Genomic DNA, 27,748 nt, shown 5'->3' with positions numbered 1-27,748 from the left:
TTATCTATGTGAGATTGACAACACGCTGTGAGCCACTAAAAATAGATATCAATAATTAAAAATTATTGTGGGATCCACCATTTCAAGAACTTGTGGCTCACAATATGCTTTTATAGTCCTTTTCTTTCTTAACTTACCTAATCCTTTACGGGATATTTTATCTTTCTATATTTGTATGTGTTCACTCTTTTTAAGATTTATGTACAAACAGTGATCAATAAATTTGGACCTCAGTGGGTAAAAAATTACCTCCAAGCCTATTTATTCCCATACGTCTACTTTGAGAGCCCACCCATTCAATCGAAGTAATTTTTTTGTCACTTACCTATGAACTTGTTAATTCAATTAACTTTTTTCATCGATCAATAAACACATAGAGCCACAAAGCGATCCAATTAGAGCTACTTGAAAAAAAAATTCCCTTTTTTTCTCCTATTTTTTGGAATTTGAAGCTTATGAAGTGCAGGTCGAAACTGGTAATGATCCACCAAGAACATGTTCATGTTCTAAATAAAAACATTACTTTCTTCCAAGATATTACATAGCGGTAAGAAATGGAACATCTTTAAAAAGGCAAAAAAAGAGCTATTTTTATTTGCACCTATATTTCATTTCACCACTCTCAGCATGCCCTTGAGCAGGAAGGGGGTGGCCTAGTCATCACTCAAAACTTCTCTAAACATCCCGACGATCGCATGCCTCAGGCCGCACCATGGATATGAAGACCGATCAACTTTGCGACCCCGCGCAAATGGGCAGGGACGATTTCCCGGTGATCGTAGGCTTCACGTTCGCGCACTGCGACGTGGCGGTCCCGTTCTCCCCGTCGTACTTCAAGTTGATATCAGCAAGCTCCACTTGTTGACAAGGCGCTCCTCTGCTACACAGAAGCTTCACAGCAAGTGCTGTTGCAGATGTTCCTTGGAAGTTCCTGAAGCTCACGTTTGAGATCTTGACCTTTGAAGGAAGCTGAAAATAGGAGACGGACAATCATTTGATGCAAAGAATTCCTAAATCTTGCGATATGGGATCGCTTGGAATAGCAAATTGATCTCATACAACGGTGGATGATACCAGTATACCTTCTGTTCGCAATTGTTATATGGACAGTAGTTTTGATCGATGAGAATAGGAGTGGACACGTTCTTCACCGTGATGTCCTCGAAGTGCATGTTGGTGGCCACGCCGCTCGGGGAGGCCGGCCACGTCTTGACGCGGATCCCGTTCGGCGTGTTGGTGAGGGTGCAGTTCCGCACGGTCACACCGACCACGGGTTGCTCATCGTGGTACTTGCCGAGGCTCCCAACGCTGATACCGTGGCCGGGCCCACACGTCACGCCCTCGACGTTCACCTGCTGGCTCCCGTCACCGAGCGAGACACAGTCATCGCCAGTCCTTATGTCCGCACCGGTGATGTTGACCCCCGTGGAGCGGCCCACGTGGATCCCGTCGGTGTTGAGGCTGTCTTCCGGCGCGTTGATCGTGACGTGCTGGAGCGTCACGTTCTTGCAATTCAGGAGCTCCACATGGAACAGCTTGCTATTGAGGGACGTGATGTCTTGGATGTGCGAGTTGGTGACCGAGGTGAATTGCAAATTCTAGCAAAAAATCGAAGGCCGCGTCAGATTCAACGCATTTCGATCAAGTTCAGTTGAAGTCATTCCACGATGGAATGCAATCGAGAGAGAATTTATTACAGTGGGGAGCGAATTGCATTTGCCAGTTTGAGCGCAGTCGTTCTCCTTCCAAGCGAGAGCGCCTTGGCCATCGAACGATCCGCCGCCGGAGAGGGTCAAGCCGTCGACGTTTTGGAACATGACCCAAGCGCCCTGTGACTTGAGCTTGTTGATGTCCGACGGTGCTTTGATGGCCCCTTCGACCCTTACGTTGACGCCGGCTTTGCATGGCCCTTGGAAATTCATTGGGCCCGCCATGTAACTCCCTTTGGATATCACGACCGTGCTAGGGCTCGGGGACGTGCATGCCTTTTGCCATGCACTCACAATGATCTACAAGAAAATCCCGCGCAAAAAATAGGAAGACACAAAAAAAAAAAACAAGAATTTATTTAGGGCTTCAAAAATAAAAAGGAGAATTACAGCTATTGAATCAGTTGTATGAAACAAAATTCATGTTTTTCATACGTTTGCTGACGATTCAGAAGGTACTCTTAAAAATCCCGTCTCAATTGTCTTTTAGAAAAAGAAAAGAAAGAATTATGATAATTAATGACGTTCGTATATACCTGGCTATCATCGGATCTTCCATCCGCTTTCGCTCCGATTTGTTTCACGTCGATTTCGCCTTGACCTCCCACGGAAACACCTTTAGCTCTCGAGGCAGCTACTAGGGAGAGCACATAAAGGAAAATTGTAGCTCTTGCCATCATCTTGGAACCCATTCTGAGAATATAATCCCTCCTATTCTCTATTTTTTTCTTTTTTCTTTTTTGTGGGTTTTTGTTTTGTGATTTTTTTTTTTTTATTGTGTGCTTTTGCACGTTCAATAGCTAAATAGATTATATATCAGGAACAGCAGTGGGGGTTCATTTATAGTGTGATAGGAGGCGATGAGCACCACAAAACATTTAACCTAATTTTAGGTGATTGTGGCTTTTGTCCATGAGTTTGGTGAGCGGCGTGGAGGGGCAATTTGGTTTCCTTTGGACCAAAATCATGCTCCTCAATCGGGCCAATGGACATAAAAACCAGGCACGTGAATGGATGTAAACGCCCATCACTTTCCTAGGAATAAATTAATCTTGTTCGATCTGTCTCTAATAGGAAAATATTCGAAGGATGATGCTGGTGATTTTTGTAGGGTTTTTTTTTTTTTTTTTGGTCGAAGTACCATTTCATTCATATCAATAAAAAAAAAAATCAAAGTCCGAATTGCTACAACTTCAAAATAAGACAAGTTCCAAATAACAACATACATGTACTCAAAAAATAAATCTATGCCTTTTGCAAAGCAAAATCTATGGTCGATCACCTAATCCATCTTCAGCAATGAGCACACATCGATTTTTATGGCTTTGCCTTTCGGCGATGCGCGCCTAAGTTCAGCGTCCCCAACACCATCGCCTTGCAGAATAAAAAAGCTGAAGAAGCACAAATTTGATAATGAGAGTGAAACCTTCATGAAACTCCTCCAATCTTCTTTGAAGCTGGATTTATACGCTAACAAAATCCGAGGGAAGCGAAATTCCAAAAACATAGCTAAAAAACTCCTCGAAACGGGAGAGAAAAGCTTTCAAATTTAGACTAGATCGGAAGAAAAAGGCTCCACAAATCGGAGAGAAGCAAGAAATAAAGAAGTAAAATAGTTAACAAAGAGAAGAAGAGAGGGGAAGGAGAAATCCAGCTCAAACCCTGTTGGCTAACAAATTAGTGTCTATGGAGAAATAATTGCATCGCGCGAACGTGATATAACAACCCCCAATTTGCTCCTCCATTAATCATCTCGATCACACTTTTCTTTTTCTTCATCAGTCAGAAAAAAGAAAAGTAGAAGAAAGCGTATCGATTACACAATTGACATTTTAGACAATAAGAAATAACCCACTATCAATACTTAATGGGCTAATTATTCAAAAAGTCATAAATCTATTACACGACCTCCAATTAAATCCTAAATCATTCAATTGTGCAATTTAGTTCTAAATATTTTGACGATTTGCCGGTTTAGTCCTAACCTTTCCAATTATGTCAATTTAATCATAAACCTTTTGAAGTTTTGCTAATTTAGTCCTAAACTTATATTGACAGAAATGACTATATTGACAAACTATCAAAAGGTTTAAGACTAAATCGGCGAATCGTCAAAACGTTTAAAACTAAATTGGTACAACTGAAAAGTTTATGACTAAATCGGCAGTTCATCAAAAGATTTAGTACTATATTGGCGCAATTGAAATGTTTAAAACTAAATTGGCTGTCGAACAAAAGGTTTAAGACTTTTTGGATAATTATCCATGCCTAATAAACAGAACTCCGAACCGTCACGAATAACCATGATATAATCCTACCAAGCAAAGTCCAAATATATCAGCAATAGCCATCTCCTATATGTATACCAACATGGGATTCATGAAAAAGGAAGAAGAACCAAAAAAGAAAAAAACAGTCGCAACAAAATATGCGAGCTTCCTCATGACACAACATTAATGGATCTAAACACCATCATCCTGGGATCTGCCATTGTAGCCATTGCCGCGAGCACCGTTCAAGACGATGGTTGGGTGCTTCTGGGATATCTCTCTTCTCCTCCGCTTGATCACGACGGCCCACGTAACCGGCTCCATGATCAGGGCAGCGCAGCCCAAAGCTAGGAGGATGACGATGTACGTCCGTTTCCACACCTTGGTCGGGTCCAAAATGTCCAGACCGAGGAACACGTTGACAATGCTCAGCGTGATCGCGGCGTACCCACAGGAGTGGTGATACATGTTCCAGTAGAACCTGTATTTGTGGTCCGGCTTCGGCCTCAGGAGAAGAGCAAAAACCTGGAGAAAATAGTCCAAATCACATTAACTAGTTGCGCAAGTCTTTCCTTTGTTTTGTTAAAAAAAGAATCCATAAAATAACGCATTTGGTTCTCTAACTCATGCTCTTTTCGTCAATAATCCTTTCGTTTTTTAGGTCCCGTCCGGTTAATTTGATTAAACACGATTGTAAATCTCGATTTACCGTCAATAACCGAGCGGGTTTTGCCTTAATTCGATAGATTGATTTAGGAGGTTTATTAACTCTTGTTCTAATGACGGGTCTATTCATGATGGCACTACAGACCGACCACGAATCTACTTGGTTAAGCAACGGGTATGATAGCACTAATAAAGAAGTGCAACGAAAATTTCAAGAGCGAGATGCGCATCAATTCCATGTAATCCATGCTTGTCCGCATAGGACAAAATTATTCTCTTATTATATATGCACATAAGGATGTGTTAATGCACATGTGACGCTTGGCATAAACTTTGCAAAATGCATAAGGTAATACAAGTTGAGTTTACTTAAATAAAACGCCAAAATTGACCCACCAACAAGGAAAAAAAAAAAGGCTAAATTCTGAAGCTTTGACCCCACTACTCACAGCACGTTGTCTCAGTTATAATCGATTTAATGGAAAAACGAAAAGGAAAGCAAAGACTTTACGTGAGAGACATGACCCATGCCGCTTTAAGAAGGTTGAAATTTCTGTGCAGACTTTATATTTATTTATGAATTTATGAAGAACCAATATTATCTGTTTATTTATGAATTTATTAAGAACCAAATTGCACTTTACTCATTTAATAGTTGATAGTTGTAGATGATATGAAACTAGCGAGCTTCTCTTTCTGGGGGGAATCAAAATCAGCAAAACTTACCTGAAGAGTTCCGAGGATGAAGAGGGCCATGCCGATGTTGCCGTGAGTGCCGGCGTTGCCGCCGCCGCCATCGCCGAGCCGCAGGCCGGTGACCCAACCGGCGACCCCCACGGCGTAGGCGGATGTTTGGCACGTCACGTGGAGATAAAACCAAGCTGGATTTGCCGACTTGAACACCTTCAAGTACCTCGCCAATAACACTCCCATTGGCATCAATACCCCCCAGCTCACCGCATTCAAAACCCCATGAACCTGCGCAATTTTCCCGACAATAAAAAGAAGAAAACAAATTGATGAACAATGCACCAACCACTTCCTTTTTATGAAAGTCAATGTCTTCATATGTGTAACAAGAACAATATCAACATAAATAGACAGACCATTCCCTAAGTACAGCCTCATGCAAAAGCTCGAGAAATGACTAGCTTGAAGTTGAAATATGTTTTCTATCATCACTTGCTGTTAATGGCCTGCACGACCTAAATATGGACGGACTCATTTATTCAATACATTATATGGTCGCACATGAAAGCGCGATAAGATATAAAGTTCATCATCGACGTATAGAGGGGACAAAAAGTCAACCTTGTCCAGAGGTAGATTCAAAGCTTAATTTACCCAAGAAAAACTTACATTCTTTCTTCGCTCCCCCGAGCCAATTCCCGATGATCCTGATGACGATCCTCCGCCATCGCCCGATCCGGTAGAAAAAAAGTTGAGCGTCCCCGTGGATTTCATATTGGCTCCTCCCGTGGAATGCCTGCCGGGGGTTCCGGGTCCATTCATCGGACCCTCTTGCCACACCTGGCTCACGCTCGCCATGCTCGTCCCGAGCTCCAACCTTGCGAATATCGTCATCTCGCCGGTCTCGTATGTCGCCGATATGCTCGGCACCCCGAAGCTCAGGGCCCCCTCTGGCATGTCCGTGTTGTAGCTGCTGATGCTCGACGTGTAGGCGTATCAATTCCATGTAATCCATGCTTGTCCGCATAGGACAAAATTATTCTCTTATTATATATGCACATAAGGATGTGTTAATGCACATGTGACGCTTGGCATAAACTTTGCAAAATGCATAAGGTAATACAAGTTGAGTTTACTTAAATAAAACGCCAAAATTGACCCACCAACAAGGAAAAAAAAAAAGGCTAAATTCTGAAGCTTTGACCCCACTACTCACAGCACGTTGTCTCAGTTATAATCGATTTAATGGAAAAACGAAAAGGAAAGCAAAGACTTTACGTGAGAGACATGACCCATGCCGCTTTAAGAAGGTTGAAATTTCTGTGCAGACTTTATATTTATTTATGAATTTATGAAGAACCAATATTATCTGTTTATTTATGAATTTATTAAGAACCAAATTGCACTTTACTCATTTAATAGTTGATAGTTGTAGATGATATGAAACTAGCGAGCTTCTCTTTTGGGGGGAATCAAAATCAGCAAAACTTACCTGAAGAGTTCCGAGGATGAAGAGGGCCATGCCGATGTTGCCGTGAGTGCCGGCGTTGCCGCCGCCGCCATCGCCGAGCCGCAGGCCGGTGACCCAACCGGCGACCCCCACGGCGTAGGCGGATGTTTGGCACGTCACGTGGAGATAAAACCAAGCTGGATTTGCCGACTTGAACACCTTCAAGTACCTCGCCAATAACACTCCCATTGGCATCAATACCCCCCAGCTCACCGCATTCAAAACCCCATGAACCTGCGCAATTTTCCCGACAATAAAAAGAAGAAAACAAATTGATGAACAATGCACCAACCACTTCCTTTTTATGAAAGTCAATGTCTTCATATGTGTAACAAGAACAATATCAACATAAATAGACAGACCATTCCCTAAGTACAGCCTCATGCAAAAGCTCGAGAAATGACTAGCTTGAAGTTGAAATATGTTTTCTATCATCACTTGCTGTTAATGGCCTGCACGACCTAAATATGGACGGACTCATTTATTCAATACATTATATGGTCGCACATGAAAGCGCGATAAGATATAAAGTTCATCATCGACGTATAGAGGGGACAAAAAGTCAACCTTGTCCAGAGGTAGATTCAAAGCTTAATTTACCCAAGAAAAACTTACATTCTTTCTTCGCTCCCCCGAGCCAATTCCCGATGATCCTGATGACGATCCTCCGCCATCGCCCGATCCGGTAGAAAAAAAGTTGAGCGTCCCCGTGGATTTCATATTGGCTCCTCCCGTGGAATGCCTGCCGGGGGTTCCGGGTCCATTCATCGGACCCTCTTGCCACACCTGGCTCACGCTCGCCATGCTCGTCCCGAGCTCCAACCTTGCGAATATCGTCATCTCGCCGGTCTCGTATGTCGCCGATATGCTCGGCACCCCGAAGCTCAGGGCCCCCTCTGGCATGTCCGTGTTGTAGCTGCTGATGCTCGACGTGTAGGCGTACATCGACCCGCTCGAGGTCATGTAGGCCACGAGGGCTTGGCATCCCACCATCCTCTGCCCCTTGGGGTTTATCGCCCACGAGATCCATCTCGAGGTTGTGGCGCCTGTGCGCCGGAACGCGACGTCGGCCGTGCCGGTGGACGGCGTGTAGTTCCAGTGGAGGTAAGAGCTCAGCACGGGGAGGTCGACGCACGAGGCGTAGGTGTTCTTGTTGGAAAATGTGTAGTTCCGGCAGGTCTGCGCACGAGAACACGAAATACAGAAATGAAATACCATGAACCCTAGAAAAAACACCGACCTCATCGTATCTTTTGTAGAAGGAGAAAGTATCAGCATGGTCTTTGTTCTGGAGAGAAGAAGAAGAAGAAGAAGAAGAAATGGGATTAATGTTGATATTAATGACTGATTATGCTAAGACTATGTCTCATATATATAGTGGTGTGCCTTATATAATGAGTGGCCAGGATTTTCTTTTTTTTTTCTTTTTTTTTCCAACTGAAATTAATCAAGATTTATATGCAAAATGGTGAGTACTGGGTAAGGTTTATTATAGGCTGGAAGTGGGAAGCAGCCTAGAAAGTCCTCCTTGCTCTTGAAACTTTTTGAAAATTTAGGGTTTTATATGTCAACTTGTTCCGGAAATCATACTTTTTAGCCTTTGCCCAAAGTGTCGTGTCCTTATATGTATATATGGATGACTTAAGACTTAAGAGTGCATATGGTTAAAGGGAAAAAGGAAATTGTAAACTTGGCGAATGAACAATACGATGGGCAGCACTAACAACGACATCGAAACGAATATTTACTTATATATAATGTTAAGAGCGCGCAATAAAAGTGCAATACTCCACCCGAGAAAATCGCCAAGAGGGAGCTCAAATCTAAGCCCGTGACATATTCAGTTGAACCCACATTCATTCAAAAGGTAAAACTAATGAGTGATGGGGTCAATTAATATATATTAATTGTTCAACACCACACCAATCATTTGATTTGAAATTTCACGCATCAATCTCAATATATATATATGATATTGTACATATATAATACAAATATATTTTCCCGGGGTTCTCTTTCTATGTGCAGAGTCAAGTTGAATCCGCGTTGGAAAATATAAAATTCATTGTCGTGTGTCGGGCATGTGGCATTGGTTATTCAACTTTAACTGTTTCAATCTGAGGGGTCTAAATAAGAATTAATTAGGTCAATACGACTAACCACGACATCGAAACACGATACAACCTTTAGTTAAATGGGTCCCACCAAAATAATGAAAAACTAATACAATGGCGTGTGGTTCCCATGCGCCCAGAATTAAAATAAGGTATAAGGTTTGATACTTTCTACATGTCCGCAGTAGCTAAATAAGACAGCTAGCTAGATTGACAGCCTGGCCAAGAACGTGACGTGGCGGCTAATGTACAATATGATCTTTGAACTTTTAAAACATGTTCAATTTAGTCCATAAACTATATACAATGTTTAATACAATCCTTGAACTTGAATTAATGGAAAAATAACATTGAACATTTTTTTTTAGTTTGGGGACAAGATTGAACAACATTCACAAAAAATTCGATGGCCACGTTGAACAATTTAAAAATTCAGAGACGACATTAAACATTTAATAAAAGCTCACGAACCACATTCAACAGATTAAAGTTTAAGAATTATATTACGCATTGGGCCAAAATTCGAGAAATTATTTTTGTAATTACCCTATGTTTTAATTTTTTTTCTTTTTTATTACTCGTCATCTTTGTCACTAAGAGGAGGAGAAATTAAGGAGAGTGAGTTTGACTAGGCTTCATTTCTACGCGTGATCGCATAGGAGGATTTGAGTTTCTGACATAAAGAAGCAACTTTCCTCGCTTTCAACCAGGCGCGTACGTAACCTTCCGCCAACAGTTTTGTGTTTCTAGAATTCTTTTTCTTCTTCTTCCTTTTTTTTTTTTTTTCCTGCATTACGCTGAAATGGCATCACCCAGTAATCAATAGGGTGCCGCTTCGATGTAGAATGAATACAATAAAGCAGCCGGAGACGAACGCGCCATTATTCTGCTTCGATGTCGGCCGAACCAACATGGTCTTTTGCTGCGATTATAGTAAAGGAACGACTTGTTTAAAGCAAAGTAGGAAGAATGGAATCAAGACATACTGCACGTCGCGACTGCACTAGCAAAATATGAATTGTTTAACCGATGAGCTCGCCGACACACCCGCTTCGGGGCGTGTTCTTTCCCCTGCATTTTTCTCAACAGACCAAACGTGTGAATGGAACTTGATGCTGTTGCTTTCTTGCTTCTGATACATCAGGGAAGAACTCATTCACATGCAGTGTGTAGCGGCTGCGGGAAATGCAAGACTAGCTCTTGATGAACACAAAACACAATCCAATCCTACTTAAGGCACAATGCTCCTGAGCTGTGACCCTGATTTTTTTATTATTTAATATTACATATACACCTCAAAGACTTATCCTATATCAAGCACAATGCATAAAAGGCACTTCTTTTATCGATCTAGACGAAAAGAGCACAAGATATGGGTGACTAACTATAAAAGGGATCTTGATAATCTAAGTCATCTAACAGAACCCAAATGATTTTCAATCTCGCTTCACAAGTCGTGAAATACCATTTGTAACTCCCCATTGGGAATAATCACGAGAATGCTACTCAAGAACTAAGCAAAACTAGACCAGGCAACAGCACACCGCCTTTCTCTGCATCGTTTTCACTTGATGCTAACACTAATTTAGAAAGTCAGCAGCATTCCAAACTAATAGCCGTACTCATGAACTTCCCCAATTTTCAATCTACATCTAGAGCTTATGTCGAGGTTTCTTATAATTGAAGGCAATGTAAGAACCTATTCTCAATACCGAACTCAGTTACCCAGAGGGATCTGGTTAAGAGTGAACCAGCCAGCCTTCCTCATGAGGGCATTTCTGACTCAACTCTCATCTTGCTTGTTGCTGTAATGCTCGATTGGCCCTCGATGTAGCTGAAAAGATATTGCCATGCTTTGCTATTTTGCCTCTAAACTAATCAATGAAGAGATAAACAGAAATCTTCGGGGCGTGCCAATTGTTATTGCTATGTAGACAAAGTGGGAGAAAATGCGATGTAGTACAAACTGTACTTTGTCCGTTCAACTCTTTAAGGCGCCGATCATTGTGCACGTTAGCAACACTCTCCCAACTGAAGATAACTGCTCATGGCTAATTAAGAAGGGCAACCACATTCGTCCTCTCTTATTCGTGGCTAACATCACCAAGTAGGTACTGTAGCTCCTCCAGCTTCGCCTTTGTCACAACTAATTCCAAGGTCACCTGTAGAACAGGTCAGAAGATGGGGATGCCAATTAATTCCTAAGCAAAAAGAAAGAAATGAACATATCATAGAGCAGCATCATGATGAGTGCCATGGAGCTAAAAGTATAGAACCGGGACAACGATTATATTGTTTCGTGCTCATAAAATAGGGAAAATTTTCTGGAAGCTAACTATCCAAATGCCGGCACTCAAAACATAAAAAAGCAAATCTGGAGTATGCCCAACAAACAGATGACTAACACTTTCACTTTTCATAAACCGGTACATATAGATTGAATGAAAACTATACAGCAGGATCTGTGCCAACTGAAGGGAAAAGATTCTGACCTCCTTGAAGATTTTGCTGTGAGAAGACTCCACAAAGCCCTGCAAAAACAATCTCGAGGTATCATCACCCTGATGTGGGCCAAAGTCGCACACACACAGCATGCACACGCACCGAGAGAGAGAGAGAGAGAGAGAGAGAGAGAGAGAGACCAATTTCTTGAACAGATGAAGAGATGCTCTGTTCGATTCTCCAATTTTTGCACGAAAAGTGTGGATCCCGAAGTTTTTTATTGCAAAAGCCATCATCATCAGAACAGATTCCTTTCCAAGTCCCTTGCCACGGCTAAGCTAGAAGAAATGAGACAACAGTAAATGCAGCTAATACCAATGCAAAAAAATATGGAGTCAACAAAGAATTTAATCAAATCGAAATAATTGAGTATGGATGATTTCCCAAATGTTCTGAATTGACAGACTTGTGTCACTTATAGTAAGTTACCACTCCTAGGACAAATATGAGCAGATAACCAACAAGATCTCAAAACAATTTATATATGATCTCTCTATAGAATCATAAATAGCAAGAGACAAAAGAAAGTTGGTAAGTGCTAAAGAGTAGATGACTGTAGATTCTGATTTAGCAAAATGCCCAGCAAAAATATGACAAAATTATTACATTTAGCCTTAGTTCCAGCCATTTGCTCAACACCTGGTTTCATCTCTCATCAATTTTTCTTACATATTTCAAAGAAAATCCTGTCATGTCGAAAACCTGTACTTGTTTGTTGATATTCTAGAAATACCATTCAACCAATTAGGTAACTGATTGTTAAGGAACTCCAGAAAAATCTTTGAGAGGACTGTCACGTCTAGAATATTAGCAAACTAATAAGATTTAATCAAACAGGTAATTGAATGTTAAGAGAAACTCCAGAAAATATTCTAGAGGACCGTCACATCTAGAATATTATCAAGCTAATAATAATTTCGATTGCTCTGGATACAGTTAGTTTAGACTTAGTTACTCTGTACCATTGTGATCAACAAGTTGCCTCACCTAAGAAACTAAGTTAATCTACCGATAGGCGATCTGATCCTATCAATCAGGAATGCTGGAATAGAAAAATCAAGTACCTCTTGGGTTCCGCAATCATTATCTCGATCTCTGCCATCTGGGGATCGTCCAAATCATTCATGTATATGTTCACATCACCAACCATGGCTGGAATTCAGACCAAAAAAAGAATCATGGCTGGAATAAGCATAAGATTAGAAATTTTTTTAACTATAGAATTGCAGCATGCAAGGAGTACATTCAACAGAGTATTATCCTAGTTCAACCAGAAGACCCAAATCCTACATGACTGAACAAGAAGAAATCACATCAGTGTGGATATTTTTGATGCAAAAAATCAAGCATCCCGGTCTAAATACACATTGTCCACATAAGCACTGCCCTTATACCGCAGACAACCAGACACTTCATCAGCGAACATCTAACCTCCAAGTCGATCAATGATGGGTAAGGTGAACCTTCCTTTTCTTAGCCCAAAGAATAGCATCACAAAACTCCAATTTTTTCTGGCTTTCTCTTGTCTAATCACCGAGAAAATATACATGAACAATGGATAACAATGACATTCACCTTCAACATGGGGATGTCCTCGCCCATGTTTCCCATCCACCATTCCCTTGTCCAATATGATAAATGTTTGCTCTGCAAGAACCATCCTTGCAATGTCAATTATGGAGAAACAATGAGACATTCTCAAAATGAAAAGTCGGACAAAGAGGGAAAAAAGCGAGCAATACAACCACATGTACTCTGTCAGGGAAAGAACACTAAACCAGACAGTCAGCTCACTGCTGAGAAGGAAGGGAAAAATCAAAATTTGAAGCCCTAATTAGCAATTAGAGCAACAAAAACCGATCCATTCAAATTCTCTGATGCAACTAACATTCAGGCAAGCTCGCGAGCACGATGCGATTGGAAAGTACATACACGCACAAAGCCAGACCAAAAGCACACACAGAGATAGAGGACAGACTGAGGGGGTCGAGAGTCCATGAACGCTGCATCTCGAACTCCTGATCGAGGGAGAGAGGCTCGGAGCCGGTGGCTTCGAGAAGAGCCGGGTCCTGCATCCACTCGTGGTACTTTGGCACGTGGGCCGCCGTGTACGGCACCAGTATCACCCTCTCCCCCTCCAAGCTCGCTTCCATCCCCATCTTCTTCTTCTTCGTCTTCGCTTCGTCGAGCTCAAACTTCAAACTGTGAGCTTCGGTTTCCAGGGTTCAACGACTGTCGCGGATGTCTTCGCACGAGTCGGGTCGGGCCTTGTTGACCCGTCGTTGCTCGCGAAGCCCAGTCGAACCACGATTAACGGCTTGTTGGTTGAACGTGATTCAATATTTTTGGGACAAGTCAAACCGACATAATTTAACTAAAATCGCTTCACATGATCCTATATGCGCTGGCATTAAATATTGAAAATTCATACATCAAACATATTTTCTACCCATAAATTTGTCGGCATTAGATTTAGCTAGTATGACGGCCACGAAATTGCATTTTGCATTCGGTCTTATATTACCGTCATGTTGAAAATATATTCCATTCATAAATCTATCGAGATTAGATTTAGCTAATGTGATGGCCATGAAATTACATTCTGCATTCAATCGATATAGTTATACTGTCAAATGAAAATTGAAAAGAAAAGAAAAATTAAATAATATCGTCATGTTGTAATTGCGTGCTTGAAGAATCATTTGAATTTACCTCCTTATTATCTTTCGTAATCATTGTTGATTGCATATGGGGAATCCTATAATTCCTACTCAAGAATCCATTGCGAGGCTCTTAATAATCGATCGTCGTCACTATCGTACTATTTAGTGAAATATTTTATCACTGTGCATGCATAAAAAGTGTCGACCCTCCATTCTCATGTCCAGGAATTAATTTACTTTTGGGACATGTAATGACTTAGCTTCAAAGTGAAGCAAAACATGATGAACTCATGTCAAATGCAAAATAACATTTTTAGGACGAAGTAAGAAAACAGATAAAGTTGTCACCTTTAAGGGGCTATCTTACCTTCAAAGCCAAGCACTGAGAGATTTTTCTAGTCAGCTTCCTGAGTAGTTATCATGAGCAATCACTCTCACTTCCCAAAAATTCCAGGACAACCAAACCCAACTCATAAAAATGTCACCAAAGAGCTTGTCACTCAAGAGTTGCCCAACTCATCATCTTCAACTTCATCTCAGCACCTTCTCCTCCTTCTCCTCAATTCAACAATGGCCATGGCAATCCATCACCTGATCTTCCTCTCCCTCCTCCTGGCCTCCTGTCCTGAACTCGCCTCCTCCGCTCACTGCACCACCGCAACGCTGGCCAAGTCGTTTCAGAAATGCACCTCCCTCCCCACCCAGCAAGCCTCCCTGGCTTGGACCTTCCACGCCCGCAACGCCACGCTTGACCTCGCCTTCTTCGGCACCTTCATTTCCCCATCCGGTTGGGTCGGGTGGGGGATCAATCCCACCTCTGCCGAGATGACCGGCACTCGCGCGCTCATTGCCTTCCCAGACCCAAACTCGGGCCAGATTGTGCTCCTCCCGTTCATCCTGGACCCAACGGTTAAGCTCCAAAAGGCGCCGCTTCTTTCTCGCCCGCTCGACGATGTCCACCTCTTGTCGTCTTCTGCCACGCTCTACGGCGGGAAACTGGCCACGGTCCACAATGGAGCTCAAATTCAAATTTACGTCACACTAAAGCTTACTCCGAACAAGACCAGAATCCATTTCGTTTGGAACCGGGGACTATACGTTCAAGGCTATTCACCAACCATTCATCCGACCACCGAGAACGACCTCTCATCCATCGCCACCATCGATGTCCTGTCGGGATCGGCCGCTTCTCAGCGCAGCAACATCGGAACTCTAAAGACGGTTCACGGGATCATAAACGCCATCACCTGGGGAATCCTTCTCCCTGCCGGAGCGGTGATCGCCCGGTACCTGAGGCACGTGCAGGCGCTAGGACCCACGTGGTTCTATGCTCATGCCGGCATACAACTGTCCGCCTTCTTCCTTGGAACCGTCGGGTTCGGCATCGGGATTAGGCTCGGGGAACTGTCCCCGGGAGTGGTTTACGGGCTCCACCGGAAGCTCGGGTTCGCGGCATTTTGCCTCGGCGCACTCCAGACGCTGGCGCTTCTTTTCAGGCCCCGGGCCACGAACCAGTTCAGGAAGTACTGGAAATCATACCACCACTTGGTCGGGTATGCTTGTGTGGTGGTAGGAGTGGTGAATGTCTTCCAAGGATTTGAAGCGATGGGCTTAGGCAGGTCCTACGAGAAGCTGAGCTACTGTCTGTGCCTGTCCACTCTGATCGGTGCCTGCATAGCGTTAGAGGTCAATAGCTGGGTGATCTTCTGCAGGAAGTCCAAGGAAGAGAAGATGAGGAGAGAGGGACTGATTGGCAGTTCTGAGAAAGAGAGTGGAACCTACAGATTGAATTAACTCGCAGAAAAAGTTTGACAGCAACCCGGACTGTAATTTGGAACTTTCTTCTTTCATCTTTCCTAAATCTGTTGATTGCATTTGGAGAAATATAGGTATCGTCCGATTAAAGAGTCTCATCTTATCCCGGCTTCCATGTTGAGAAAGCCGCTGCGGTTCGTGGTTACAAGCGATTCTATACGTCTTTTCAATTTGGTACATTTGCCGAAATACAGCTTTCCCCTGTATTTCCCCGTGCTCCACCGCTCACTGTTTTGGAATCTGGCCTTCACTTTTACGGCATTACGCCGTTGTTTGAGAGAATTGAAGCCTCAAATGAAGAGAGGTTTTTGGTGCATAATTCAACTGACATCGACGCAGCAACTGTGCTGCTCGTGAATCTAGGATTTGAGATTCAACGAAGGCATACTACATTCCCAACTCCTCCACAGACAACTACTCGCTCAGATTACAGAGAGCGCAGTAAGTTTGGACCACCCACCTTCTGTTAATGAAAAGTACATTAAGTCAATTACCCACCATGGCTAGATGAATTTGGCCACAAATTTATCTCGAAAACCGAAAAGAGGGCAAAAGGCCAAATTCAAAGGGCAAATGGCCATCGCTTAGCCATTAGAGGACTTCCAAAGAGATGATGCAATTAAAGGGGTGATCACTTAGAGAGAGGGAGAGAGATGTATTTCGAGAAAAACACTACTCCTTCAGAATATTCAGTCAATATCATCATCTCATAGTCCCCTGGAAGGATATATTACTAAGCCAATGGGACCTGAGAGCTCCCATCACAACACACAAACCTGCTCTGTTCCATACACTTCCTTCTATGTTAGGCCATCAAGCGCACATGATTACCAGTCAGTGCACTGTGCTGGAAAGTTTGAAACTTCCCCATATAAAAATTAAAACAAGGCTAACATCTTATGTGTACAAAAACATCAGTGGCTGATGCTTTTCCTAGAGATTTCTGGTTACCAAGTGAAGAAACTAAATGAGATGACACCCACATTAACCAGAGTAACAGAAACTGGTCAATAGAATGAAACGTGTATGAAAGCAAAAGGATAATAAGTTCACAGGGATTAAAACAACTTTGTCCAAGAACGGGAAAAGAAGAATTAAGAAACTAATCTGCACCAAAATCCCGGATTACCACGAGCAACTGACATAAGCAGATATGTTGAGAAAGTACTTCGTACCACCAGATGAAATAGAGCTCAAACCACGCAAATATGAAGTACCTTGATGACAAACTTAGACTTTGCAATCAAATAAAGCTCAAATGGGTCTCATTAATAGTATCCACGGAAGAAAGAATCGAATTATGTAGTAGCTTATTCACGGGACCCTACATGGGTATCCCTTAACGTTTTCACACTAGTAAATCAAGAATTCCAGTTACAATCTGCAGAAAGAAAGGAACCTGGACAAGAACTCACAACCTTGCCAGACAATTGAGGAAATAAAAATCTAGGGGAAAAAATTTATCAGTCTATGCTTCTATGTATCGCCACCTCACCAAGGATGCATGATACATTTCCGACTATATCCGAAATCTAATTTTACATCACTCAAGTAGCAGAAAACAACCTAAAGTTGTACCTCAAAAAACTCAAGCCTCGACACAAAATCCTTGTGTAACTTCTATCTGTAAGTTTAATTTTCCAAAAGACACTCCCGTTAGCTCTAAACAACCAATTTCTTTGACAAAGTTTTAGAGAGATATCCCAAACCATAGTTCACCAGCTTCACCAAATTCTTCTTCACCTACCACATTCTGAATGTATGGAGACGATCTCCCTAGGAAGCAATGCCTGATGCAAAAAAAGGCAACCTTGTTAGATCAAAATGCTGAATATTATGTATACACAATTACTAACTACTTAAACTGAAGGAAGAAAAGATGGATCTATGTGCAACGATAAATTGCTGTTGGAAATAAAAGCAACTTCTACCATGAAATGGTGATACAACAGATTTTCACTTTCCAACAAGAAATAAACTATCTATATATAGGTTGCCTGAACTTCGACCTCTAGACAAGGACAGGAGGATATCAATCTCATTTGGAGGAAATTGACACCTCTACAGGAGCATGCATCAAACACGCATGCATACATGTGATACATGACCATCAGGACAAAACTAACAAATACTAGCTATGATGTCTCATGTAAAAAGGTGATTCAAACTTTTAACTTGGACCACAAAATGGTTACATAGTCTAAATATGATAGGTCAACATTCACCACTCATCTATCCCGACAGATAAATGCTTAAGCACAACAAAAGTCCATCAATCACAACGCACACTATAAAAGCAATTCAACTTCAGATGCAACAAGTATTCAATGACCTCATTGCCTTTCTAATGTTATAACAATCTCCTCCCTAAGATCAACACGTGAAAATCCAATAGTCCCAATCCTGGCTCCATCCCTTCATTAAGAAAATCGCTCCCTCCCTCTCTCTCTGAGTTCATCAAAGCAATTCGGAAGTGACTTCGCGACATTACAACTTACAATTACATATGTACATCAAACACTCTCGCGATGGTTTGGAAAGACCATAGATTGTCCTTCCCTACACTAACATAAACAAACAAGGACTATTAGTTGGTGCAGAAATTTCCATAGATTGTCCTTCCCTACACTAACATAAACAAACAAGGACTATTACTTGGTGTAGAAATAAGCATTTAGACGTACAACTTGGGCCTCTGAGACATGAACTATCAATCAACATCCTCCAACACTCCACCCTTGTCATATATATTCCATACATCGTACTAGATGATATCGAGATATAATTGAATGAGCACATAGGACCTTAACTATAATGTCGGTTTCGTTAAAAGGAAAATGAATGCTTTTCTCCTGTGTGGCCAACTGGCCATATCTCTTTATTTCCCTTTCTTGATTTTTGTGGGGGATGAAGGAGATGAAGAAGAGAGGTAAGAGAAAGATTGGGAGGAAGGACTAAACTGAATCATTTCCAGATCAAACTAAACAAACCCAAAACCCAATTACATGTAATATTCTATAGATAATTTCACGAACGCTGTCTACTCTTAAAAAATTAAGAGAGGGTATTCCACTGCACTCCAACACACGAGGTATATCCCTTGAAAATGGAACCAATCCTCCACATTTAACGGGAGGGAAAAGCAGATTTCAGAAAGCATGGGGTGTCCATTAACTTTCATTAGTCAGAGGTGTGCCATGTACCCTTTTTTTCAAGCAGGAAACAAAGAAATTTTGAGTATACTACACATGGATTGCAGAGTAGACAAAGTCAATGCAACGGACTCTTGGAAAATAAAAGCACCTCAACTAGCATTTCTAATATATTAGCAGTTGCCAATGCAGTTGCGTGTGTGTATGTGTGTGTGTGTGCGTGTGTGTGTGTGTGTGTGTGTGCGTGCGTGCGTGCGTGTGTGTGTGTGAGAGAGAGAGAGAGAGAGAGAGAGAGAGAGAGAAATTAGAGTAGCACAACAGCAGAAGAAGTGCCACAAGCTGCCAATATGAGGGTACCAATTTAGTAGTACTATGACATTTGCTCCCTAGCATGAAAACTCGACTATCACTATGGACTAGAAACTAGTGTTTGTATACACATATTTTCAAATAAAGTTAAGCCAAAAACAGCACAAATTTCATGATTTGGCAAGTTGACATTTTCATTCTGTGCTCTGCTACAATGGGAAAGAAAAATTTTAGCCTGCACTCGTGTTCAAGCAGTCAAGCCATACACAGAGACATGGAAAGGTTTTTGGTATTTCATACTTTCCAGTAATCAACCAGAAACTGGTTCTCACACATAGACCTCTAAAACTGAGCGGAATTAATTGACTGGATAAATCTTGTTGCAAATTATGTAGGAATTTTCCAAGATGCTATCTCAAAACATATGAGTAGGAAAATAAAAAGCATATTGACCATTTCATTCATGGAAGTTTTGACAGTTTCATGACCTCAGTTCCAATTTAACGAGGGATCCTAGTTCCGCTTTTGGGTCATATTAAGTACATGCAAAGGTCAAACAGCACTCAAAACGAGCTTAAGTGTTTTGATATCCTAATTTGGAATCAAGGGTCAGGTGAATTTGTATCATAAACCCAGGAATCACAGCACAGCTGGTAATGGTAACACCAAAAGAGTAGACAGACAAATTTTATGTTTACCCTGATTATCCCTGAAAATACTTGCAGTGGATCATTAAGACAACCACGAAACAAAGGTTCAATTTGAGATTTGCAATTCTGAATGCATGTGCAATTGCATTCATTGCAGAAGCTAAAGTTCTCATGCACATGTAGCTACTACCTAAAAGCTCAGCCATGTGAAAGCTAAGCTTCTTAACACAACTATCTGGCCCAATACAAACCTGCCCAAGCTCAACCATAGAGGAGGTAAAGCCCTAGAGAAAACTCTCAGCACATATGCTGTTGGAAAAGCTTGACCAGGTAAAAATTAAGATTCTTATGCACTTACTTATCCACAAAACAACAAAATCACACGTAACCATTACATTACAAAGTAGAAAACAGTGAAATCAGCCTATCACCATACGCCAAAGGATAAACGATGGCAGCACGGTGTAGCACCACCAGGAATTAACATCCAACACTGTCAAATTGGATGGTCAAAAGGATATTCAGGGATGACATATATGGTTCTAAGACATATGTAGAACTTTCACGTACCAAGCACCCTCGTAAGTATACGGAGTTACACCCATTGTCCTTATGGGTAAATGGAATCAGTGGGACACATTAATCCCCAGGATTTCATCATTCAGGATTATGCTATGAAAAGTCCCAATACCGACAGAGTAGAATCTCGGGTAATAGTTATGTATTTTTTTTTTCCTTAATTTCCTTAATTTGAGGAAAATCATCTACTTCAGGAACAAGCTTAGTCACGATCGCTAGCAACTCAAAGGAAGGGAAGAACTGGTGGCATTTGTGATAGACTGAAATAGAGATGGGGGAGACGAAATTAATGGCTAATGAGTATTTCTCTTAACAGCGTAGAATATTTGTCAAAGTAATATTGTTCAACCATTGCAAACATTAGAACCACAGCAACTGACTACTCTGAAATGCACGCTAAAAGAATGATCAAACAAATATACAAAGACAAAAGAATTGTTCTTCTATTGACATATGGAAAGGAAAATAAAAGGTTCTTTCAAAAAAATATTTATTAAGGAATCGTTAAGAAGTACTGATAGAGTTTAAGAAATTGCAGGGAGATCTCAGCGTGAGACATTACCTCTAGTTCACTCTCTTATTGACATTGTAATCACCAACATAACCTGGAGAACTTTTAGCTGAAACATCTGAAGCAGCATTGCCAATTCCATAACCAAATGAACCAGATCCTCCCCTCTCAGGATTTGGCGGGCGCCAAGTAGCATCACCATACACTGAACCACTTGCATAGAGGTCTGCAAAGGCACCATCATAAGCACCATTTGATGTACCATATGATGAAGTCAGGGGGCCACCAGATCTGCTGTTTCTTCCATACCCCACACTGCCCAATGCGTAGCTGTTGCTGCCACCTCCATAACCAAAATTTGCACTATCATTGGAGGTGCTGTTTCCGCCACCTTGAGCAGTAATTGGTGAAGAGGTCCAATTAATGGCGCTGCCGCCAAAGCTGCTTCCTCCTATGCTCATATTTCCTCCTGTATTGGTGTTGGAGCTTGTAGGGTTCGTGGCCTGATTCAGGCCCCCATTTCCCCAGAGATTCCGAGTTACTGAGCTGAAGAAAGAAGAGCTTCCTCCATTGCCTCCATCGTATCCAACTGTGCTGTTAAATCTATTGGAATTGCCAATGTAATAAGGATTCAGTCCCCGGCCATAGCTGATGTTGTTACTGAAATTTGTCGTCCCACCATAATTTGGGCTAAGCCCTGTCTCAAAATTCATGCCAAACGCTGGGTATCCACTTCGACCTCCTGCAACCGGACTAAACCTACCATCCATCCTAAGTCCATATCCTCCCACAGCACTTGGGGTATATCCCTGAGTGAATCCACTAAGAAAGCTATTGACACGACTCATCCCATAGTTATACCCACCAAGTGGGCTACGACTTGGACCTGGTGACAGCTCCTTGGGAACTGCTCTCTTCACCTCAACCATTTTGCCATTCAGTTCATGAAAAGTATTGAGCAACACCTTATCCACAGCGTCCTCTGTGTCATAAGTGATAAACCCAAAGCCTCTAGGCCTCTGGGTGTTGTGATCATACATTACGACAACATCTGTGACTGTACCAAATTGCTCAAAGTACTTTTTAAAGTCACTCTCAGTTACTGTGGATGCTAAACCTCCTACAAAAATCTTCTTGGTGCGGCCAGGGCCAGGAGAACTATGAACGCTGCTGCTGTTCCTACTCAGAATGTTCTGGTCGTCCCTAGGAACAGCTTTCTTAGCCTCGACCTGAGGACACACAACTTGATGGTCAAGAATAAAACTCGCGTAACTGCAATGTACTAGCACCGTCAACTCCAATTGAGAATACATGGGACAAAGAATGTACTCATACAGAAGGAGAAGGGGAAAACGAAAAAGGAAGTGAGGAAAATATTACATTGAGTTTCAAATTTAGTTGAATACAGAATCCTGCAATTACAATGTTGGACTTGTAATCCCAATAGAAGGACGAAGAAATTTACATCACAATGTATAACTGCTCATAATTAACTCTTGCAAAAGAAATACCACAGTAATAAGTAGACATGCGGAGATCACTCACTCACCATCCGGCCATCGATGCTATGCTTATCCTTGATGACTCTTTCAGCAACAGCTGGATCCGCAAAAACAACGAAACCGAAACCACGGGCACGGCCAGTGGTTCGATCCTTCATGATGATTGCCTCCACCACCTCTCCATAAGCACCAAAGTACTCTTTCAATCTGTCCTCATTTGTGTCCCATGATATTCCACCGATAAATAGCTTCCCATTATCAGATTGCATTGCCTCTACAATTCAAGATTACCATCACATCAATCAAAACACGCGCCACCCAATCCAAAAAACTTACAATACCAAGAAGAGCAAAAGGTAAGCTCTTTAAAGACGGAATGAGAACCCATTTCCACTGGAAACCACTCAGTCTGTATAAGATCCACCCAATTTCAATCCATAATGAAAAACAGATAAATCATCCAAATCAAGCAAATAAAAACTGCCCGCGAATCAGAATAGAATTCGCCTGAATACCGTCCACTCAGAAAAGGAAAAGGAACAATCAGAAATGCACACGCATGACCAATCCCAGAACACATAACAATACCTTCTGTTGACAGACAAGCACGAACCGCGAGCTCGATGCCAAGCCAAACAAACAAACGAAAAAAATAATCTTCAGATTCAAGACCGAAACATAAGATCCTTGTCGAGCCGACCCCGGAACTCAATCCCACCTAATCAAACAACACCGAGCTCATCCATCAAGATCTAAAACCACCCAATTCCTGAAAATCAAAACCACCCAAGTTCAGATTCGCACCGATCAGAGCACAAACCGGGGAGACGCCGAATCTCGCGACGACACCACTAAGATCTGACAAGAACAACAATCGGAACTGAGGGCATGATCTCCATATGCCCCCACCAAAGCCCGTGTCCGTGAATCAATCGTTTTTATTCTCGATAAATTCCAAATGCATATTCAAGTGCCAGGAACAATATGCTTTGTGTCTTATTTTCTTTATTTTTCCCCCACTTTCTTCCTTCCTTTTCCTCAGAAAGAGAGAGAGAGAGAGAGAGAAGGAGGAGTTGATGAGAAAGCGAGAAGGATTGCAGCATCCGGTGAATGGAGTATATATAGACTTTGATATTGAATATTTTTTTTCACGAATTTCCCAAAAAAAATTCGATCTTTTCTCTTTTTTCTTCTTTTTTTTTTTTTCTACAATGTGGATGAGATAGATTTGGTGCGAAGAAATTATGGAAATAGAAAAGACTGGAAATGGTGGGAAGAAGAGAGCAAAAATGAGAAATCTTTGATATTTTCGCGTGATCTGTGATGATAAAAATGGAGGTGAGCTTTGGCTTTTCATTCCCTTTTATACTTATTGGAGAGAGACGACCGTGTTGTGCGCTCACACCAAGCTGTCCCCCGTGCAATCCTACTGGCGGAGGAGACTGGCCGTTGATCTTGCTGACTCCTTCCCAAGAATCCATCGGCACCGGGCGGCCGCGATCGCTCGATCGCCATCGGACCGAGCCCCGGTTGCTACGTGTCACGTCATCACCCGTCTTGGTAAGTGGCGCCCGATAAGGACACGATATTCGGGGTTATGTAGTCCCCGACCCTACGCCCTCACTTGGGGTATGTAATCCCGACTCTGCGTCCCCGTCCCTAAATTAATCTCGCCAGACAAGATTTGAGGATTACCTTCCAAACAATACGACCACAGCTGCTACATGGCACGTCATCGCCCGACCGGATAAGTGGGATCTAATAAAATCACGGCATTTAGGGGTATACCATGCGTCCTCATCTCTAAACTTATCCCCCAGACTGGATATGAGTGTTACATTCCAAACAATACAAGCCCAGTTGCTGCATGTCCCACCATTACTCGACTTGGTAAGTCTCTTCCAATATAAACATGACATTTGTGGGTATGTAATCCCCGAATCTACATCCTCGTTCCTAAATTTATCTCGCTAGACAAGATATGAGTGGTTACCGTCCAAACAATACGAGCCCGGTTGCTACATGTCCGGTCATCACCCGACTTGATAAGTGACATCCAGTAAAAACACAACATTCGGGGTATGTAATCCGAACTCTACATCCTCGTCCCTAGATTTATCTATCCATATAAGATATGAATGTCACCTTCCAAACATGTCGATGTGTTAGATGGATTCATATCTCCTCGATGAGAAAGATAGTTGCGAGATCAACGAGCCCAGGGATGTAGCTCAGAAGTTGGAAAGCTTCTCCAGACAGGGCAACAAACGTGCAATTTACCAATTCACCTCATCAATGCCACCTCGACACGGCTCAACTATAAATAACCCTTTCATCGCTATGCCACGTCACAAATACGATTTAATCTCGAAAAATTTCCTCTGGTCCTTTTGGCTAAATGCGGAATTTTCTCCTGCGATCGAAAGAGCACGATGTTCTTCACATTGATGTGCACTCCATATGGGGAAGGAATGAAAGATTGCCTGCCCCTTTTTGGTAAAGCCATGGACAACATGATCACATGAGAGGCTGCACGTTATAATGAGAGGAAAAGGGCAAAAACATACATAACAAGTGGGGAGACAAATCAAGAAGAAGGGCAAGGAGAATGTTTGATGCAAAGGTTGTAAGGAAATCTCATGGATGAAGAATTTTGGGTTACATTGAGAATTGCGTTGACTTTGAAAGGTCAATACAGTCTTTCCCCCCCCTTTTTTCCTTCCTCTTCTCTTTTTCTGTACGCGGAGAGAGAGGGAGTTGCGTCAATATTTGTCTACGGGGTCATTTTCTTGATCATGCATACATCTTTTTACAATTTCTGGTGGTCATTTTCTTGGCTATTTTCCTTTCCTCTTATCATTTCCAAACACAATTTCATTCATTTTTAATAATGATATTGTCTGTTGTCCTGTTTCCCTTTTTTAATAATCTCTTTATGGGCTTAGCTGCCAAAAAAAAAACATATACTTTTTCGGGAGAAATAAAGATAATACTTAAGACTACTTAGCATCGAACTTTAAGTTTCCTCTTATTGTGATTTTTTCCATGTCACGGAGCTCTAACGAAATCAGACGGACTTTGTTCGGGGTCAAACTCGTTACTCTATTGTTAAGTCAACGATCTTTCTCGAGACTTCCATGAGAATGCGCTAAAAAAAATAAAAATTAGCTCAACGTGTGAACAAAAGTCATCGCGCTTGTTAGGCGATCCCCGAAGTGTTCGGATTTCCCCCCCACTAAATTCATCGAAAATCAATTAGCCCCGTGAACAATTATGGCGCGTTGTTTCCAAAAGAAATAAATTCTTAAGAGTGATTTTCCGGGCGATTTTCTCGTCAAACAAGCATATATATGTTATACTACATATGCACAAATATCTACAAGTCTTAATCAAAGAAGATGGGAGCACAAGCTCCACAGACTTATCAGGTCACGGATTCACGATATCAACTTGTTCGTGCAATTTGAGCTGCAAAAGAGAACAGAGAAAATGGAGAAAACCCGAGTAATTTGGTAAATTTTTTTTATAAACTAAATTACTTATATTACCCAATAAAATGGGAAAAATGTTAATTAAGTGAGAATTGACCGAAAATGTTTGGGCGATTTGGTCAGCAACACCCCATCGTGCACCCCACATGAAAATGGCCGGCCTTGCTTTTTCTCAGCTATTCATGACGGCGCTCTTTTACGATCGCATGCAAGAACGTTTCATCACAATGCTGTTTAAATATAGGCCAAAATCTCTCCCAACTAATCCCATAGCTCGGCCCTTAGCTTCACCATTAACTTTGATCAAGACGTGTTAGTTTTCTATAGCAGAAGGGCTCGGTTTATTAGCGGATTTCCGATTAATTCGATCGGGGAGCGGATCGGTTTTCAACTCGGTCGAGTATCTTTTTTTTCGATTGGTCCGAAACCATAGCACTTTCGGAGGTCCTTACGATCTCAGACCACCACCTTCGAAAAGTAAAGAATTTTGGGCCGCCCGAATCTGGAACATGCCGGTGACGATTTCAATCGAGGGTGCGAGCGAAATCGGATTTTCTCGATTTGAGATTTGTCGTGAGGGTTTTATAATGGATTGTTTTGTGTTAAAGCATGGCACATCGCTTCCTTGTCACGTTGGTCGTGTATTTTAATACTAATAATGATTGATGAAACGTGAGCTCTATGCAACTTTGAATAGGGTTAAAGTCTTTCTTTCTGCCTCAATTTTCAAATGCATTTTTATTTTATTTTTTTGCAAGAGAATAAGTAAAATTTGAAAAAGAAGAGAAAGTCTTCCACTGGTCAACCTGCAATGCCTGAGAAAATTCAAGCAAATGGCCTAATTAAGGAGAAAGAATTACGTGCCTTGTGCAATAACTTTCAACAAGAAGATGCTCGCGTTTGTTTCTTTTTCCTCTTTATTCTAAGGTCGGTTGTCTACGGCAACTAGTTTTGCTCTTAGAAAAGAGAAACATAGGTAGTGTAATTAGGAATGCAAGGCTTATAAGATCTTGCAATATATTTTGCAAAAACAGCCTAACCCGATTAATTTCAGGTAATTGTACGTACCTTCTGTCGATCGTGTCGCTAGAGCTAACGCAATTGCCACACAAATATCGTAAACCCAAATTTGCAAGTTTCATACCGCAAATGTGTCATGTACCCGTGTCAATAAGAAAATTGTCACCCAATGTTCGCATAGTTGATAGTGTATTTGAAAAAATAGAGTATCTAATAAAGTTTTTGGGCCAATAAGGTTATACATATACATATACATATACATAAGTAAGTAAGTAAGTATGTATGTATGTATGTATGTATGTATGTATGTATGTCTCTGTGTGTGTGTGTGTGTGTGTCCGTGGAGGGGTTGTGAAGAATGATAAGATAGAAGCTGGCATGTTAGCTGGTCTTCCACAGTAAGGTTAATTTTTAATTCACACATTGTTTATTGGCTTTGCCTCTTTATTAACCCCTGATTTATGCACATTAATATCTGTGACCGTCATATATTACCACGCAACAACCATCTAAACCCTTGAAAGTAATCATTGGGGTGCTTCAAGATCAAGAGAATTGATTGCAACTAAATTGCTTTTGATATTTTCTAGTTGGC

At 41.7% G+C, this 27,748-nt stretch overlaps 5 protein-coding genes across 10 annotated transcripts; 1 reads left to right on the top strand and 4 right to left on the bottom strand.

Annotated features, from left to right (window-relative positions):
* Positions 1-568: 568 nt before the first annotated feature.
* LOC115726762 (exopolygalacturonase-like) lies at positions 569-12,968 on the bottom strand. Of its 2 annotated transcripts, XM_048282812.1 has the most exons (5): positions 12,962-12,968; positions 2,246-2,437; positions 1,698-2,009; positions 1,083-1,598; positions 569-969 (listed from the first exon to the last, which is right to left on the bottom strand). In XM_048282812.1, exons 2-5 carry the CDS (start codon positions 2,399-2,401, stop codon positions 730-732), a joined length of 1,224 nt encoding a protein of 407 aa, XP_048138769.1. In that variant the 5' UTR covers positions 2,402-2,437; positions 12,962-12,968; the 3' UTR covers positions 569-729. The 2 variants fall into 2 exon arrangements, with proteins under 2 accessions (XP_048138769.1, XP_030512656.1); XM_030656796.2 differs by lacking the exon at positions 12,962-12,968 and having other exon boundaries at positions 2,246-2,491.
* On the bottom strand, positions 4,161-8,167 carry LOC115733917 (cytochrome b561 and DOMON domain-containing protein At5g35735-like). The gene is made up of 5 exons (XM_048281943.1): positions 7,461-8,167; positions 6,783-7,079; positions 6,005-6,331; positions 5,372-5,623; positions 4,161-4,504 (listed from the first exon to the last, which is right to left on the bottom strand). The coding sequence occupies exons 1-5, from the start codon at positions 8,121-8,123 to the stop codon at positions 4,172-4,174; spliced, it is 1,872 nt and encodes a 623-aa protein (XP_048137900.1). The 5' UTR covers positions 8,124-8,167; the 3' UTR covers positions 4,161-4,171.
* LOC115726755 (N-acetyltransferase 9-like protein) lies at positions 10,789-13,767 on the bottom strand. 2 transcript variants are annotated; one of them, XM_048282814.1, is made up of 6 exons: positions 13,440-13,767; positions 13,037-13,108; positions 12,526-12,613; positions 11,606-11,734; positions 11,452-11,490; positions 10,789-11,121 (listed from the first exon to the last, which is right to left on the bottom strand). In XM_048282814.1, the coding sequence occupies exons 1-6, from the start codon at positions 13,618-13,620 to the stop codon at positions 11,118-11,120; spliced, it is 513 nt and encodes a 170-aa protein (XP_048138771.1). In that variant the 5' UTR covers positions 13,621-13,767; the 3' UTR covers positions 10,789-11,117. The 2 variants fall into 2 exon arrangements, with proteins under 2 accessions (XP_048138771.1, XP_030512642.1); XM_030656782.2 differs by having other exon boundaries at positions 11,602-11,734; positions 13,440-13,765.
* Positions 13,768-14,573: 806 nt separating this feature from the next.
* LOC115726753 (cytochrome b561 and DOMON domain-containing protein At2g04850) lies at positions 14,574-16,006 on the top strand. The gene has a single exon (XM_030656781.2). The coding sequence runs from the start codon at positions 14,695-14,697 to the stop codon at positions 15,916-15,918; it is 1,224 nt and encodes a 407-aa protein (XP_030512641.1). The 5' UTR covers positions 14,574-14,694; the 3' UTR covers positions 15,919-16,006.
* A 1,216-nt stretch (positions 16,007-17,222) lies between these two features.
* Positions 17,223-23,901, bottom strand: LOC115726745 (heterogeneous nuclear ribonucleoprotein 1). 4 transcript variants are annotated; one of them, XM_048282321.1, is made up of 5 exons: positions 23,447-23,901; positions 23,231-23,268; positions 22,690-22,916; positions 21,192-22,369; positions 17,223-17,729 (listed from the first exon to the last, which is right to left on the bottom strand). In XM_048282321.1, exons 3-4 carry the CDS (start codon positions 22,909-22,911, stop codon positions 21,194-21,196), a joined length of 1,398 nt encoding a protein of 465 aa, XP_048138278.1. In that variant the 5' UTR covers positions 22,912-22,916; positions 23,231-23,268; positions 23,447-23,901; the 3' UTR covers positions 17,223-17,729; positions 21,192-21,193. The 4 variants fall into 4 exon arrangements, with proteins under 4 accessions (XP_048138278.1, XP_030512620.1, XP_030512621.1 ...); XM_030656760.2 differs by having other exon boundaries at positions 23,231-23,360; positions 23,429-23,900; XM_030656761.2 differs by having other exon boundaries at positions 23,231-23,360; positions 23,447-23,900.
* Between the last annotated feature and the right edge of the window lie 3,847 nt (positions 23,902-27,748).

Source organism: Rhodamnia argentea, chromosome 7 (genome assembly GCF_020921035.1).
Source record: "Rhodamnia argentea isolate NSW1041297 chromosome 7, ASM2092103v1, whole genome shotgun sequence".
Lineage (NCBI taxonomy): Eukaryota > Viridiplantae > Streptophyta > Magnoliopsida > Myrtales > Myrtaceae > Rhodamnia > Rhodamnia argentea.
Note: the sequence above shows the minus strand (reverse complement) of the source record. Positions and strands in the feature narration are given on the sequence as shown.

Bases quoted from the DNA above. Each gene is read 5' to 3' on its own strand.
- LOC115726755 (XM_030656782.2), bottom strand. From the start codon at position 13,620: ATGGGGATGGAAGCGAGCTTGGAGGGGGAGAGGGTGATACTGGTGCCG. The intron at 11,735-12,525 runs GTACTTGATTTT...CTTCTAGCTTAG, and splicing joins ATGATTGCGGAACCCAAGAG to CCGTGGCAAGGGACTTGGAA. The intron at 11,491-11,601 runs GTCTCTCTCTCT...TTGTTTTTGCAG, and splicing joins TTCATCTGTTCAAGAAATTG to GGCTTTGTGGAGTCTTCTCA.
- LOC115726745 (XM_048282321.1), bottom strand. From the start codon at position 22,911: ATGCAATCTGATAATGGGAAGCTATTTATCGGTGGAATATCATGGGAC. The intron at 22,370-22,689 runs GTGAGTGAGTGA...GTGTGTCCTCAG, and splicing joins ATAGCATCGATGGCCGGATG to GTCGAGGCTAAGAAAGCTGT.
- LOC115726762 (XM_048282812.1), bottom strand. From the start codon at position 2,401: ATGGGTTCCAAGATGATGGCAAGAGCTACAATTTTCCTTTATGTGCTC. The intron at 1,599-1,697 runs GTAATAAATTCT...ATTTTTTGCTAG, and splicing joins AATGCAATTCGCTCCCCACT to AATTTGCAATTCACCTCGGT. The intron at 970-1,082 runs GTATACTGGTAT...TCCTATTTTCAG, and splicing joins ATAACAATTGCGAACAGAAG to CTTCCTTCAAAGGTCAAGAT.
- LOC115726753 (XM_030656781.2), top strand. From the start codon at position 14,695: ATGGCCATGGCAATCCATCACCTGATCTTCCTCTCCCTCCTCCTGGCC.
- LOC115733917 (XM_048281943.1), bottom strand. From the start codon at position 8,123: ATGCTGATACTTTCTCCTTCTACAAAAGATACGATGAGGTCGGTGTTT. The intron at 7,080-7,460 runs GTAAGTTTTTCT...AAAATTGCGCAG, and splicing joins CGGGGGAGCGAAGAAAGAAT to GTTCATGGGGTTTTGAATGC. The intron at 6,332-6,782 runs GTTTCATATCAT...ACATGGAATTGA, and splicing joins CCCAAAAGAGAAGCTCGCTA to TACGCCTACACGTCGAGCAT.